The sequence below is a fragment of the Castanea sativa genome, chromosome 5 (assembly GCF_040712315.1).
Source record: "Castanea sativa cultivar Marrone di Chiusa Pesio chromosome 5, ASM4071231v1".
Taxonomy (NCBI): Eukaryota; Viridiplantae; Streptophyta; class Magnoliopsida; order Fagales; family Fagaceae; genus Castanea; species Castanea sativa.
The window spans coordinates 11,851,875-11,869,244 of NC_134017.1; the positions used below are offsets into that span (position 1 = coordinate 11,851,875).

A 17,370-nucleotide genomic window follows, 5' to 3' on the forward strand; every position below is an offset into this window, starting at 1 on the left:
ATGTTGCACCGGCGGGGAATATGACCTTGAACCGTAGCCATGTCCCCCATCCTTCTCTCGAGGAAGAACTAGACGAGGACGGGGAAACCTTACGTTTAGCACGGCGTAACTTCCTCTTCAAACGATTGATTTCCTTCTCGCATGGATTTAGAGCCCTCATCGTGGGTAGTGCTACCCCTCCTACGAGTATGGCTAGCCCTCGGATATTCTCGTATGGACGCTTCCCTCACGATCCCTACGTTGTTCAAGACGTTCGAAATGATCTTCGTGCCGTGACCCTCGTGACTCGCATGATGAGAGCCTAAGCCCGCCATAATATCCCTACTACTTCTAGACTAGATTCCCACTGGACGGCGCCAATTGTAAGTGCACAATTGCACCTCGACCCAAGAATAGTTACGGGCTCGACCCAATGAGCCTTAAACAATAAGAATTTGTAGAGTGTGGGCTTGAAACCCAAAGTTAGAAGTGTAATGGGATGAAATGACAAACTAAAGATTCCAAGTACTTAGAGACAAAAAGGAGTAATGTAAATAGACCTCCTCTGACGTAAGCCGAAAAGCCGTTCTTATATTATATCTCTCTTTTTCCTTCTTCTTTTTAGGTTACAAAAAGTTCCGTCCGTTTCGTTCCCGTCCCTCCTTAAATACTCCTCTTTTTAATACTTTATCCACGTGTTGCCCCCCAATTCCTCCCTTAGCCTAGATATTTCTTTTCTTAGTGCCTTTGAACAAGAATCTAGAAGTTTCCCTTCCACCGTTTAAGTGTCACTTCCTCATTAATGCCGGCCAGTGGTAGGTGCAGTGGTCTTTAATGCGTGAGGTAGCAGCCTTTACCTTTGATATTCTTCCAACATCGGCTTCTAGGACATTCAAGTGTTCTCTCCCTTTAACCGTTGGTCTTCGACCGTATCATTCCCTAATCTTTACCATGAAGTCTCGTGTTCTTTCGATGTCACCCGAGGGGAAAACCATCCTACCGGATCCTAGGATCCTCGGCGTATAGGCCGACCCATAGCACCAACAATCTCTAACCCCAGGGTCAGGTCGGCCTTCTTTAACAAGGCCCAAAAGGCCCACATTCCCACCAGGATCCTTTTGCCCCACACAAATAGTGTTTTGTATGTAAAACAAATGGATGAAATCATTGATCATCTACTTATTCATTGCACTTAGAGAACGTGATATTCTCTTTGTTTAGGGTTTACTAGGTTATGCCAAAAGGTGTTGTGGTAATGCTACAGTTTGGAGCATGATCCTTCATTATATCATATGGGGTATTTGGTGAGAACAAAATGCTTGGATATTTAGGAGTTGTGAAAGATTGAGTAATGACTTAACTTTCAAAATCGAATCAGATTTTAACCTTGGACTTTTGGGTTTGATTTGAAGTTTTAATTTATGTTTAATGGTTCAAATTGATATGTTTTAAAAAGTCCAAAGTTTAATTTGAAACTAACAAAATTTTATGATTTAGTTTACAAGTCTTAAAATCCATCAAAATAGATCGAGCTAAGTATGTATCAAGGGTTGTTTTTCAAATCGTCCCTCGTCATCACTTGGTTGGCCTTTCTTATTGATCCTCGAATAGTAGTATTTAATTAATTAGGTGAACACGTGACAAGTTTTTATTGGTGGAGTATAAAGTGGAGTAAGAAAAGTGAGACAGAAGATTTGGACTCTTCCTTATTGATCCTGATTTAGTTCAGGGAGTTGAATTCACCACTCTTGTGTACATGGTTGGTGAAAAAGGTTGTTTATGCATCTTTGTGTATCACAACACTTCACAAAAGTCTACAAAACAAGGGAATATGGCAAGCTTGCAAGATTGAAACAAATCATGATGTTAGCTCTAGGACAAGGGACATTTATAGTTAGTGTAGTGAAGGGGAAAAGGGTTATTTTCTGTTTGGCGTACTCATAAACTTATGGAAGTGCTTACAGGTTTATTTTTTAATGAACGATGATATCTAAATGCAAATGCAAATTTATAAATCTCTCTAAGTTACTTCGAGTCTGTTGGTCTTTATGTTTGCGCCCTCCTCCCCTTTATAGATTTATTGGTATCACTAAAAAAATGTGTTGAATGAGAGGAAAATGCATATATAGCATTTGTTGGAGAAAGATGGTAAATGTTGTTGATTTACCTTAAGTCTAATGTAGAATGCGTGACTTTGGATGTGCTCAATGGTTCCTCTTGTGCCCTAAGCCCATCAGAGAGACATTGGACAAGCCCAAGACTTACGAAAGAACGACTCTCTTACCCTATAATCCACATCTGTCAATTACCTCTTTTGATGTGTCCTTCCTTTCATGAATGGGCTTGATCCATACAGTAATCGGAAACGTGAAGAGTGACTTTGGATGTTGGCCCAGCTGAAGCTTCTTTAGCTGATTGGTACTGGGCTTGTGGGTCCAGGCTGGTGTTGATTTAGGCAGGTGCAGTGGCCAAATCTTAAGTGGGCCCTCTTGAGCCTGATCTTGACGGCAGGTGCGACTTTGTAGGCCTTGTACTTAATTGAAAAGAGAAATGCTATCTTCATAATATTTTCACAAAAAATTCTTGATGGTAAGTTATTACAAATTGTTACTGGTAAGCTAAAAAGTAATTATAATTGGTTTAAATTAGAACCAGTAATAACTTGTCGGCTAAGATTTGATTTTGATTTATTAGGAAAGTGATGCAAAAATGTCATAAACGTAACATGAGACCTTTAACGTACGATTGTAAAGACAAGAGTAGGGCAGTAAGCAACAATCACCAACAGGATCCATGTGTTAAGGACTGTCGGCAATGGTCAAGTTTGGATGTTCTTACTTATAAAACTTCTTCTTTACACTGACAGAATGAAGAGGACTGCCAACGAACAACTATGGCCTTCGCTATATTTGTCAGTTGATTTAATTTAATATCGTACAGCCATGGATCCCACTAACTTCATGATTTACAGCTGAGAGAGGACATGCACAAATGGGGTCTACATGTGAAACATGAATATTATCAATGGATGATAACAGTTACCATGACTTGCACATGGCCAAGTGCCAAGATGCAACAAATCGACATGATTGTCTTACTAGACTAAGGATAGCAAGTATGGTCAGTATTTTTCAATGCATTTTAGTGCTCCAAGTATAAGTTAAAATAGCATCAGAATTGGTAGCAATCTATAGATCTGCATGTCATAATTTTTGGCCTTTGCTTAAAAAGATATTGGTGGGGATGACATAAAGACATGTACTACAACACATACCACCCATGTTCCAAGTCTTGCCCAACTAAGAAGACATAAACAGTAACATTATATATAGACCAATTGCAGAATTGCGAAATGAGGACCACCAATTGCACAAGTAGAGGCACAAACACAAAGCAGCAACTACACAAAAGATACTTCCCTTTACAAGAAATAATTCACACTTCAGATCATAAACAAATAAACCAGCTAGAATAGTTTCAATGCCAACTCCATTCTTTTAAGGGAAAAAAAAAAGCTATAAACAAATTTTAAAGTGGATTAGAGTAAGTTCCTTATCATGTCCAACACCCAAGTACACACTGGGGAATGAAGTTATTGCCTTTGAATCAACCTGAATTCATAAATTAAAATAACTAATATCAGGTCACCAATACCTAATACCAGATCACCATCTTTACACCTCAGCTAATGTTACATTATATACAAAAGCCAAGAGAAGCCTCCATTTATCGTACTCCTACCAGTTCTACAACAAGGAAATGCACGAAATTGTACAGAAGAATTCTACCTTTGGGGCAGAATATATGGTGCTGCAAAACCGAGCACAGTTAAAATAAAGCAGGAACTAGACTGCTGAACTGAATCAAAATACCTAATATAGCAAAGAACCAAATTTAGGGGTAGAATCCAGCAACTGCTTCTCCCCAACCAAATTCACAGGTTGCTAGATGTTAATACACGGTGTGTTGGCCGGGCCAATCCATTCACTGCTTCATTTATTCTACTGAAGACTACTTTTAGTGGGATACAGGATACAACAGTACCTTTGGGCTTATCTACCACTGGTTTCCGCTCATCTTCAGACTGCTTGTGACCAGTCAATGATGACAATTTCCGAATCTTTTTGGACAATAACCCAGATTTCTTTGCTTTTGATGATTTGGTTGGTGAAAAACGTTGTTGCAATGCAACATGCTTGGTATGAACTCTTCCAGTTACCAAATTTGGCTTAACAGTAGCACGCATTTCACCAACTTCCAGATTGCACTGCATGCTGCTCAACAGACCCACACAATGGCCATCATCCAAAACCTCAACTGTGAGAGGGTGACCGACAATGGCTTTACCATTCAACTTACTCATGAGGGAAACCAATGGGACATGCTGTGGACGATAGCTGTTGGCTTTCACCTCAAGTTTGACATCATATAATGAAGCATCTGTGCAAATATTTCTGACAGGATAATCTGGTATCTGATATCTGGAGTGAACTGTAAAGCGGGACTGACGAAATGGAAGTGACCTTTGAGGTGTCACGGAGCCATCAGGCGATAGCTTCCCCTCAGTGACTGTCCCTCTCATATGAGAATCCCTCGGAGAAATATGCTTGTTCCAGTCCCGGAACCCATCAACCTGGCCTTCAGCAACTGGTTTGCACTTTGCTCGTAAGGTACAATTATACGAAGCAGGGGACCCACCAATGCCATTGCAATCAACTTTCTGATCTGAACCCTCAGAGTGCTCTATACCATCATCCATGTCCACATATTTTCTGGAGTCCTGTTTTCTATTTTTACCTAAATGTCTTGAATTCCTCTTTCCTTTTAACTGCCACTTTGAAGTGTCTTTCTCTATAGTAACATCAACATTGGCTAAACTGGTAGAACCAGATTCATTAAGTCCCTCATTTCTCAAAGATGCAGCTTCAGCTCGACTACTTTGACTAGATTGCCTTCCCAATGCACCAACATGAGACCTTCCAGAGGAACAAGACACAGGTATAGGAGAAAAACCTGGCAGAATAGAATACATTATCAGCACAAGGAAAATTTTCCATACTTTTCATTAATTCACATCAGCTGAATGAACAAATAAAATACAAGATTATATAAACAACAGTCTGCAGGAAAGTGACTTGTAAGAAATTCTGAGGTAACTTTTTTCCAGTGAAAGGAAAACTTGAAAATTAAGGTGTAAATAAACTCATATTTATATTATAGCTCCAATCACATAAAACTCATTACTGGATAACATACATGCATAAAGAAAATTAAGGTCCAAATAAACTGTTACGCTCAAAAAAGAAATTGAGGGGCTATATGTTAAAGAGTCCAATTCAAATTCACTTGCACAGATGCAGGTATGGCACGTATAAAAAGCATCCAGCCATCCACATAGCCCAATCAGATGTATCAGGAGCTTTGTGGCTAGAAACAGAAGTCCCGCTCTGTCAAAAACCATAACTTCTCTTTTAGGAGCAACATCACTAACCTCTCAATTTTGTGAACAGTAGGGCTAATAAAAAATTTTCCAATAAAAACATCATCTAAGCTTTCCCACAAATTCTTCTCTTCATCATTAATCTTTCGGTTTTATCCGGCAAATCCCTTCGGTCTTCCCTTAGTCCAGCAGGTGTGATTCTGTAGTTCTTCTGGCCTTCCTTCCTGTCAGCTGGAAATCTCTCAACACCATAAACCCACTCTCAATAGATGCTTCCCCCTCAAACAGAGTGAGAAGCTGCTAATTAGAAGGGACAATCTTGTTTGGCCCACCTTTTTTTCAAACCAGGAAGTATCCCTTCTATTAATTCTCAACTCAAAATCTATAGAGGACTTTATGGGGGCAAGAGTCAAAATTAACCTTGTTAGCAGGCCCTTCTTTCTAACAAAAGTCTCATTCTTCATCTCAACTCCATAAATTTAAAAACAGACAGAGGGGACTAATGAACAAGACATCTACAGCTCCCAACCCTCTAGAACTTTGGAGAGAGGAGACTCACAGAAGAAAAATTTTGCATTACATTGTCACCCAATTCTTCCTCCACAAGACCAACACCCCCCCCCCCCAACCCCCCAAAAAAAGAAAACATGCATGCATATTTTTTTTACTTTTACAAGTAAACTCATGCATATTTAGATGTGCACAAGAACTAAAACATGTCATTTCTCAAACACAGGTGCCTATGCAGTTCCCAGTTCAAGCTTGGGTTACACCAGCAAGTAAACTCAAAACTTAAGAAAAAGGCATGTGTGCGCAATGACAATTATAAGCTCATCACAGAAATTGTGTTTGCTTATCAGCCTAAAAGTAAAACAAAAAGGGGATGTAGACAACCAAACCATATGTATAAATGCGTTATCCTTTGTGAACCTAAAGTAACGAGCTTGGTTTGTCTCATTTTTGGCTAAAAAACCCCAAATCCAGGCATAAGTCCAGATCATTTGGTTGGTGAACAAATGTGCACAACCATCTAGATGAATTATTCCTATCTTTTTCTTTACAACTTGTTTGGGAGTGGGGAAAGGAATGGGTGGAATGCATTTTTTAAGGTATGTTCCATACATTGCCCTCTTTAAAAGTTTTGTGACAAGGACTGGAGTTCCAGGAGGGAATGCCCAGATCATTTCATTCTCCCATATGCATTTCCTCCAAAAAGTGAACAAAACAACCCATTCCACTCATTAATTGAGGACAAATTGCATTTTTATTCCCATTTCCTTAAAACACAAATGAAAAATAATAGGAATAATAGTAAAGGTCTACTTTTATTTTCTTTCCCCTCATTCTTTTATAAACTCCTAACTCCATTAGAGAGCGAAAGGGAAAAAGAAAACAAAAACTCTATTCCTTTAGGAAAATCATAGGGTACTCCCAAGGTACGGTGACACAGAGTTTCTTCTTCTCATATTCATGGTAGGCCCCACTATGAATTTAATTAGTGGAATCCACCATAAAAGTGAGAAGGAGCACCATGTCACCGTACTGTGGGATTACCTAATGATTACTCTTTCTTTTCATTTTCATTCCTTTATAATTTATCTATTCCATTAGAGTCCTTTATGAACCCCCAAATGTATTGCTAGTGGATTTGTTGAATAGCTTAAAATTCAAATGTGCTTATGTTTTCCTCTTTTTTTCCTTACTTTGGAGTTTGCCTCGCATACACCTAAGTTTTTTTTTAAAGATAGAGAGAGAGAGAAGAAAGAAAGAAAGAAATGTGACCCAAACAGGAGCTAAGGAGCTATACGCATGCCATTTCTTTCACTCAGTGTCCCTAGCATAAGCAGTATAATCTTAAAACAATAACAAATATGAATACAGACACAAAACTTATGTAGTCCTAAAGAATTTGGATGTAGCATACCTTCCTAACAGAATAAGTTCTATTGTGCTAGAAATGAGTAAATTTATCACCATTTCAAATGAAATTTGCATAAGAAAGAAAATGGCCAAAGAAAAGGCTGTGCACACTCGATGTTAATAAATTCTCACATTTTATCTCAAGCATACCTGCAGCGTGCTTTTCCTCCTCAAGGACCCCAACAAATGGCACATCAAATAACCTGTCAGAAGAATCGTTCTCAGCTAACCCATTCATGCTAGAAATTTCATTCTCCTTTACCTTGTAATTGATATGTGAAGCATCACAAGCCTGTTCAGAAGCCTTTAAAGGGGCTCCATTCTCACATGAAACTACAGTGCTGTCCGAATTATTGTTAATAATCATAGATTTCTTTGACTCATTCGATTCCAATCCTGAAACCCTGCCATCAGATATACCCTGACGAGGTGAACCACTTGAACTGGGAAGTTGATCGCAAATAACTGGAACAGACACCATGGCTGTACTCTCCAAAACCTTTGTCAATGGTCGGCGACGGTTTTTCTTTTTCAAGAATTCATGAACATTCGCCACTTGAGATCTCTTTCTTTTGAGTGATGACGTATAACCTTTGCTACCATTGACAGGACTTCCATTAGATATGCAATTCCCAGTGCTAGAATCACAGAGTGGAGCATTATCTTGTTGAACTGTATCAAGCACCCCCCCAGCCTTCCTTTTCGACACTACACCCATGCCTAGGTCCTCAAGTCCTCTCATACGCTTAACTCCTTCTGTTCCGTCATCCTCCGAGTCATTTGGGGTTTTTCTTCTTCTTCCCTGGACAGATTGCACCTTAGCAGAACTATTATGATTTGGCTCTTCAAAAGATATACCAGATTGAGATAATTCTGGTGCTGAATTTGAATTGTCTTCAGAACCACTCACATTGTCACCCACGTCCCCATTTTCTTCAACAGAGTGGGACATATTAGGTGACTCTTTAGCCGAGCTACCATGGTCACCACCCGAATTCTCTCTTCTAAAGAAGTCCAAACGATCCTTGCCAAGGCGAGCACTCTCAATCTCAAGAGCATGGAGAATGGCATCTTCCCTTCGAGCATATTTAACGGCTTTTTTATTGGAATTAGCTGCAGAAGCCTTTGCTTTTTCAATACATTCTTCATACTCCCCACAACGAAATGCCTTCACCCTCTTCGATTTTTCAAGATTATACCAATCCCTGTACCAATAAACAAATCGGAATTTTGTCAAAAAGTTACACCATATAGATAAAGCAATAGAAAGCTAAACACCACCCACAATACACGTGGATGATTCAAAGGCTGAAAAAAGAATTAAGTACAAAATACTTGTGAGAAAATTACATGTTAACTTATTAAAACAATATAAGCAAAACCTAGAATATATCAGCACCCTGATTGAAATCCTCGTAAGGGAACCAAGAAAGATCTGAAGTTAGGTTCTCACGAAAACTTTTTTTTTCATTGCAAAAGAATCTACAAGTAACTACATCCCAAACCAATGGCCACAAACACCTATAAAGGTTTATATTTCTCCTAGGTAAAGTGGATCTAAACATTCTTTGCAGCCTAACTAATTGCATACATACAAAAGCACAAGTCATACATATAGCAAGCCTCAGGCCTCAAGCTTAAGCCTCATAAATACATCAATCCAATATTTGCCTCATAGGCTGAACCCCCTCACATTGCCTAAACTAACTCATACCAAGAAAGCAAACAATGAGTCATCAATGCGCTACTCAATTGTAGAGCATTGGCATAAAAGATTTATACAAAGAAACAATGTCAATAAAATAGAACGTCCTCATTACAAATTAAGAACAATATAAGTATATTACCTTCTTTTCTTTTCTTTTTTTACTTTTTTGCTGCTATGAACCTAAAACTCAAAATAAACAGTAAGAAAGGTTCCCCTACTCCACCAAATTAGATCCCTAAAACTTTGACAAAGCAAGTAAAGCGTTCAGCCTGAGTTTAAATTCTTTGCAACAAAATTTCAGAAGAGACAATCACTTGACAAAAGGCTATGATGATGATCAGTGAAAAAGTCAGAGCTTCAAGACCAAAAATATTTATTCAAAAGTATTAAAAATTACTTCAACTGGAAATATTGCTCTCCTCCACTATTAGTGTACTGCTAATGTTAAAGGAAACACATGATCTTCTATACAATTAAAGTAACTTCATACTGACTGAATTTCAAGAACCAGGTTGAAAGCTTTTCTTTTTCATGAGAAGTTCAAAGGGACACTTAAAACATCAGTTCTTTCATCTTAAAATTTATAGATTTCTCCATTCTCCCACCCATGGTCGAACAGAACAAGCCCTCAAGATGAAACTCAATAAATATCATTACATAAGAAGATGGGGTGGGGAAGAAGAGCTCAATTCTTCAATAAAGTGGACGAGATACAAAGGCTTCCTATAAACCATATATGGGGCGAAATGGGAAAAAATGTGTTTCCTACCGCCCACTTTTATCTATGCCAAGATTCGACAAACTCAAAGAATACATAGTGTACAAATAAATAAGCATTATAAACAACATCTTAGCACATATAACAGCTTTGGAAAATGTTTTCATGACATGCAAATACAATTCAAAAGAAAAATCCAATAAAACAATATAGCTTCTATCCATTCAAAAGATAAAGGATGCAACCATAACAACGTCTATACAAAGGTGGATTTTTAGGGTCTCAAAATATTGATAGTAATAACTCACTTAGTTTCTATCTATTGGTATTAGAAAAAGTAGAAAACAACCTGAGTACCTAACAACCACTACTCAGTACTCCCAAATCCCTCACTTTTATCTTCTCAACCTAACCAAAAACAGAGAAAAAGCAATAGCACAACCACATGGCCACCATGGCTTGTTAGTCTTTACCCAACCCAAATCACCCCACCCACAGACCACAACCATCACACGACACTCATCCAAAGGAACTGCTACCAACCAAACTATCTCACTTAGTAACATCTAGCTGAAACCATCTTCACCCAATCAAAACAAAACAGCCCCAAACAAACCATCCCTAGCCACCAATCTACAAGTTGAGGTCCTAATTGAGAGTAAGTTTTTAAAATTTCAAAAAAAAAAAAACACTATTTAAATCTGGACTGGTACAAAACTTATTCAGCTTCCAAGATATCCAAAAATGTATATTTCAAGGGGGTTATCCTTCAGGTTTGGTGACCAGTATTATAACCTTGGTGTACACCAACCAAGCAAGACTTCTTTTTTCCTTTCTTCTTTCTTAAGCTCATGGGAGGAGGGAGGGGGGGGGGGGTTTACTTATGTAGTATGAGTTTCAAAGTCTTTCCTATTAACCTGAAATGGCAAGAGAAACCTCATGCTTCTGAAAACTAGGAACAATATAAAAATCTAAGAAGATTGCATCCTCAACCCTATAAGACAAACAAAATTTTCATAAAAATGCCTCCCCAATCACATTGCCTTTATATCAAGCACCAAAATCACAAAACACAAAAAACACTACTAACAATACCCCCAACATTTACATCAACCACAAGTACAACCCAATTAACAACAGTGCTCAAACAAAACACTTCTTAACAAACAAAACTCTCAAACTCTCAATCATACAACAAACAAACCAACCCCAGGTGGAAAAATTAAGCTCAAATGGTCCTTGAAACACTCAAAAAGAAAAACAACAAACAAGCCAGGACCTCTTACTTCCTATCTTAGAGTACCAACAAAACCATTACCAAAAGCTCAAATCTAAAAACCACACAAACAAAGAGAAACACCAAGGCAAATGCAAATTTATCAAAAACCCAATTGAGAACCAAGGCTAACAAGTATAGAAAGCAAGTAAAACACACTCACACGCTTGCGTCCTCGCGGCCCAACAGCTTGACAGGAGTCCCCGATCTTGGTGAAACCAAAGAGCCTTCTGACAACTCGTCGATTCCCATTATCCGACCCGGCCACCACGACCCGTTTCGGCGTCGGACCCAAACCAAACCGCCCACCGACGCATCGATGACGTTGGATTTAGCCTCACCAGAAGTACTTCCCATCTCAGAAACAAAACACCAACAACAACAACAAAAACCAAAACAAAAAAACAGAACCAACAAAAAAGGAAGAAACTTTGATCTCAAAACTCAATCTTGGCAGTCCATCTTCAAGTCCAAGAAAATAGCTATAGTCCAAATCCTCGGGTTCATGAAAAACCAGTGCTCCTTATACCTAAAAAACCAAAAATAAGCAAAACCCAGATAAAATAAATATCAGAAAACATGTAATATTGCATGCAACACAAAACCCAGAAAGCCAAACACAAAATAAACTCGAAAAAAAAAAAAAAAAAGTATCCAACATATAAAAATAGAAAAACTCACTGAGAAATAGAGAGAAGTAGAGGGGCTTAGATTGAAGGGTTTAAGGAGAAAAATGGATCTGACTGGAAGTAGAGGAAGAACTAAAAACGCGTACGGAAATAGCTTCAAATTGAGAGGATCTTGTTTTTTTTTCAGTTATTTTACAAAAGTGGATTTCAGTTTTTAAGGTTATTTTTTGTGTTTGGTTTGTGTCTGATCTTTTGTTTTTAGACTAAGTTGGATATTTGTTTCTGAGATTTTTGAAGCACTCATCTGCTGTTTACAGTGCGGACAGAGAGAGAGAGAGAGAGAGAGAGAGAGTGTGTGTGTGAGTGAGTTTTGGGTGTTTGGATCAACGTACCTTTTGGTATCTTTTTGCCCGGAGAGAGAGAGAAGTTACAATAGAAAAAGGAAAATGGGTGTTAGATATATACAGTTTTATGAATACGGTTTGTTAAGTACTAATGTGATGAGTTTATCAAAAAGAAAAGATCTTAATGTGATGTAAGCGAAAATAAGGGATAATAAATAAATAAATAAGTTTGTGCCAAACTGAGTGCGAAGGAATCTCTAATCTATAGTACTAAGCAATTCATAACCCTAGCGATTTATAAAAGATAACAGCTTGGGTCAATTTCAAAGTTGTATTAAACACGTCATGATGACAAATCTATTTTTAGTCACGTGTTATCATTGCAACGGATAAAATTATCCATATTCATATATATTATTCGTGTTTACATAAATTACATAATTTTCTTCTTAAAAAAAACACAAATTACATGACTCATTAAATAAGTTATAACTTATTATGTGGTGAGTTTTAATTAATTAACTTGATAAAGTCTAAAAAGCAATTATCATGAAACAAATGTCATAAGTTTGAAATATTGTTTTATATATATAATTGTTGAGTTAATAAAAGAATGGTAAGCTTGTGTGTGTGTGCGCGCACACACACACATAGAATAGTGTTTATTGGGTATAGCTTAGAAAAAAAATCATATAGTAAAATATATAATTTCATACATAGGCACAATTATAATAAATGTTTATTAATAATTATCATAATTATTAAATTTTATATTTAAATATAAACTAAAAATAAATAAAATATTAAACTTTTTCACGCACATAAAATATAAATATATATATATATATTAGAAGTGACTAGTATAATATAATTGAATGCAGTGTCATTATCTTGTTTTTCTTATTAATAAAAATAAAGCAATCGTGTGTGGTGTAATTAATGACACCTTAAGTAAAAACTAAGGTAAAAAGTAAAAACTTTACATTGTTTCTCTAAAAAAAGGTAGAATTTTAAAGATGGAAGAGGGAGGGAGGGAGGGAGGGGGGGATAGGGTAAAAACGCATGCAAGTTAAGGTCACTATGTATTTAGATTTTAGATTGATGACATTTTAAAAGAATACAATTTTTAGTTTGCATCATGGTCAATCAAATATGTGTATTGTATATCTTCTTTAAAATATATATGTGTGTGTGCGCACGCGAGCGTGTTGTATAGCATTTGTACATGTGTACATTAAAACAAAATTATGTTATCCTATAAAATAAAAATACTATCAAAAAAATACATTTTTATACAATTAAACCTCTAAAACACTCCAAAAAAAAAAAATTCAACTTTACTTGGCTCAAATCCTTTTATTGATAGTCTAATTGTTTATACGTTATCGTATGTCATTGTATACGGCAAAATTATAAAAATCAATATTTTTAGTTATACGTTTTGCTATTTATGTCAAACATCAATTTGTTCATATTTCGATATTATAATCTTGAATTTTTGTTATCTATGAATATTTTTCTATAATTTGGATGATTTTATCTTGTTGCCATATAATATATATGTATGTATATTGAATTTTTTTTTTTTAAACTATAATAAAATTAATATGTGAGTATATATCTTTAATCTTCTTCTTCTTTTTTTTTGGCTAAGTAGGTGAATGAAGGAATATATGAAAAATAATATATTTCATTAACTTTGTGGGGCTCAAAATGTCAAACACAAACAGATATTTAATATATGGTCTAAGCAAATGACTTGCACAACTAATTTATCATTAAAACAAGGTAGAAATTTCACAACTAATTTATGGTCTAAGCAAATGACTTGCACAACTAATTTATCATTAAAATGAGGTAGAAATTTCACAATGGGAAGCTTAAATAATTGATTAAGCTAGAAGGAATAAAAATGAGATGTTTTATTATATACAAATCGTTTTCCCAAGGAGTAGGGAGTGAACAAGAAAAGGAAAATACAACATGACTCTCTACTTCCCTCTATTCTAGAGTTTCTTCTTTGCATTTCTTGCTCCCCTTTTCTGTTGCAGCCTCCTATTCTTTTATAGGCCTTTTTTTTCATCCTTTATCTCTCTAGTTAACCTGCTCCCAGGTGGATTTTTTTGGGATACTTGTCCCATCTTCCATTGGTTCCCCCCCCCCCCTCCCTTCTGCTTTTCATCGTGAAACATGACTTTAGGGGGGGGGGGTGTCTGTACTATTCAAGTTGTCTTCTATGTAATTAATGTTGAAGAAATTAGGTAGAAAACTTCTCATTAATGCGAAGGTGACGATCTTTGTAATCCTTATCCCTTCAGGGGGTTTCTCGAGGCATATCTGGTAAGAGTGGCATCTTGGCTAAAGAGGGGGATTGGTTCCTCGGGATCCTTCCTTTGTCCCCTATAGGATCACCTGTGTTTATGACCTCAGATAAGAGTTTCAGTATTGGTGGCATACCTAGAATTCTACAAGAATCGACTAGGTATGTTTCCCTTTATTACTCATTGAGGTGGACCTAGCCCATTTTTCAAGTATGATCCTCCAAGCCCTCTAGGCCTTGGCCCGGAATTGAGTTCATCCCCCCTACAGACTTGTTAAATATTTTACTCGAAAACACAACTACAAAGTGAAAAACAAATCTTATACATATTGAAACAAAACAAGTATGTTGCTTAATTGAAATATAATAAAATAAATTACTTAGAATGCGTTTGGATGCCATTTATTTTACTGAAAACTGAAAACAATAAAAAAAAATATAATAATAAAAAAGTTACTGTTCACGCATGGGATATCGTTCATTTGTCTATTTGCACTGTTCATGTCCCATGAACATTACAAGAGGCGCTAAGGTAAAAAAAAAAAAAAAAAAAAAAACCCGCAAAACGTGGATGTGAGAGATGCACAATCCAAACATAACCTTAACATATATAATCATTATTTTAATCTTGATTTTTTTTCAAAATTGTAATATACTCACACATTTATTTATTTATTTATTTTTATCTTCACTATTTCTGTTATATATCTTTATGTGTGCATAACTGCATATTTTGTATTGTGTGACAGTAACTAGGGTTCATAGTTCATATTGTACAATAAAAGTGGAAAAAAAGATTTGTAACATACAACATACAAAAATTCTCCTATTACTACAATCTTATTATCATGAGATACAAGTTTTTTTTTTTTTTTTTTTTTTTTTTTTTGCACATTAACAATAACAATGTATGAGACTTCCTTCTCTTTAGCTATTGGATTCTTTGACGTTCATTTTTATTATTTTCTTATATGACTTTTATTATTTAATTCAAATTGAAATTCAAAAAATATAAACTAAAGTTAGTAAATTTAACTATTATAGTCTATTGTCATTGATCAATGAACTTGAGGTGGATTCAAGTAAAACTTGTCCTCTATTCGAGACGAATGCAACCCACATGAAGCAAAATGAAATAAGATAAGTAAACGAGATGAAATACTTTTGCTATTCATATTTGGGCCAACATAGTTATTGAGAAGGGTGATATAACCATCGCACACCCTTTGTGCGATGGTTACTCCACAAGTATAAATGCTTGTGGGGTGTAGGGGGCAAAGACTGTGGTTCAAGGCTCCAGGAGGAAACTTCACACATATATACACTTAGATTAGATTAGAGTAAAATTTTTATCTTGTATAAAAAAAATAAAAAAAAGTGGTATAAAATCTTTTTTTTTTTTTTTTTGTAGAAAGAAGGGATGTTTTATTTAATTAAGTAGTAGTTACAAAAGTTGGTCCATTAGTCATCCTTGAATAAAGTCTAACGTTTAAGGATATCAAAGAACACGCTCTAGGAGTGTTTTTTTCCTCAAAAGATCTCATATATAATGATTAATTACAAAAGTAGGACATTGTGCATATTCCACTAAGCTGCTTTTTTGCATTACTCCTCTCTTGGTCAAACCATCTACAATGCTATTAGCTTCACGAAAGATGTGACATGGTAGGACGTTCCATACTCTGCTTAGTAGGGCCCTGCAATCACAAATTAATGGAGTCATAGCCAGAGTTGTAGTCCCATTTGATGTTAACCAACATATCACAATTTCATAATCAATTTATAGGTCTATAAATTTGTAACCAAGTTTCCAAGCAATTAATAAACCTTGTCTATCTGCCCATAATTCTACAGCCACTGACAGCTCCACATGCAAGTCAGGGTGGTCACAAGACCACCCTGACTTGCAAAAAAAAATGCATGTATATACTTGCCAAAAAATTATTATATGTTAAACTAACCTATTGTGATCACTCTAATAAAAATCTTGAACACCCTGACTTAAGAATTACAAAAAGTTGGGTTCAATAAAAATAAAAATAATGCTACATTCACAACATTTTCACAATCTTTTTACAACAAATACAATGTGGTAAGCTATTACTAATTCTAATTTGGGCCCAATAATGATATTATTTTTTTACTCACTAATAATAGCTTTTTGCATAAGAATTATTGTAATATTGTAGACGTAGCATTACTCTAAAATTAATTCTACCTCCCAAAAATAGTCCTTAATCCTTTTTATAAAATTAAAAAGAAAAAGCTTATATAACAATAATAAATATTAGCCCAAATAACAACAAACATAAACTAAACAAAAACAAGACAAAACCAAACAACATCAAGTGATCAAATTATTCAACAAAAAACTTGTTATAAAACAAAAAGATAAAAATCGCTAAATATTCAAATTTGTAACTCGTTCCACCTATTCAATAAAAATAATTTCTAATTTCATTTTTTTGTAAAAAATGCTATCAAGAAAAATATTGTAGTTGTCAATTCTCTTTGATAATGACGACAATTATATATATTTTTACTTTGTAGTTGCAACAATTTTGCTCTCCTTAGCGATTCGACTCACAGTTGTAGCAAATATTAATGTTATCACTTTATTAGATTTTGTATAATTTAAATTTCTTAGTGACCACCTTAGAAAAAATTTCTAAAGCCGCAACTGTATGCAGCATTATTTGTACTATGTGAAATGAACTATATATATAAATTTGAATACATGTTGTTGTGTTTTTTTGTTTTTTTTTTTGGTTCAAGGCCATTGATCAATAATTGTTGTTGGTTGTTGGAGAAGAGCAACACGGTGAGTTCGCTTGTACTAAGGTAAGGTGGCATGAGTTTGGAACCAAGCAGGATGTGAACTAAAATCCATGAAAAAAGAGCGAAGACAATTTAGCTAGGCGTGGTGCTCTGTTGGATCAGAATTTTGTTATTTTTATCCACCCCTCCTGAGGTGGATCTTCTTGTTAGGCTAGATGCTGAGGCCACTTTGTATGACCGGTATGTATCCTCTTTTAT

The 17,370-nt window shown here is 35.7% G+C and overlaps 1 protein-coding gene across 4 annotated transcripts; it reads right to left on the minus strand.

The window, feature by feature from the left end:
- Positions 1-3,556: 3,556 nt before the first annotated feature.
- LOC142636219 (uncharacterized protein At1g51745-like) lies at positions 3,557-12,175 on the minus strand. Of its 4 annotated transcripts, none has more exons than XM_075810359.1 (4): positions 12,063-12,175; positions 11,205-11,570; positions 7,490-8,544; positions 3,557-4,992 (listed from the first exon to the last, which is right to left on the minus strand). In XM_075810359.1, the coding sequence occupies exons 2-4, from the start codon at positions 11,396-11,398 to the stop codon at positions 3,914-3,916; spliced, it is 2,328 nt and encodes a 775-aa protein (XP_075666474.1). In that variant the 5' UTR covers positions 11,399-11,570; positions 12,063-12,175; the 3' UTR covers positions 3,557-3,913. The 4 variants fall into 4 exon arrangements, with proteins under 4 accessions (XP_075666474.1, XP_075666472.1, XP_075666473.1 ...); XM_075810357.1 differs by having other exon boundaries at positions 7,472-8,544; XM_075810358.1 differs by lacking the exon at positions 12,063-12,175 and adding an exon at positions 11,723-12,046.
- Between the last annotated feature and the right edge of the window lie 5,195 nt (positions 12,176-17,370).

Bases quoted from the DNA above. Each gene is read 5' to 3' on its own strand.
- LOC142636219 (XM_075810357.1), bottom strand. From the start codon at position 11,398: ATGGGAAGTACTTCTGGTGAGGCTAAATCCAACGTCATCGATGCGTCG. The intron at 8,545-11,204 runs GTGAGTGTGTTT...TTATTGGTACAG, and splicing joins GGCCGCGAGGACGCAAGCGT to GGATTGGTATAATCTTGAAA. The intron at 4,993-7,471 runs GTGAGAATTTAT...CTATTCTGCCAG, and splicing joins AGGTATGCTTGAGATAAAAT to GTTTTTCTCCTATACCTGTG.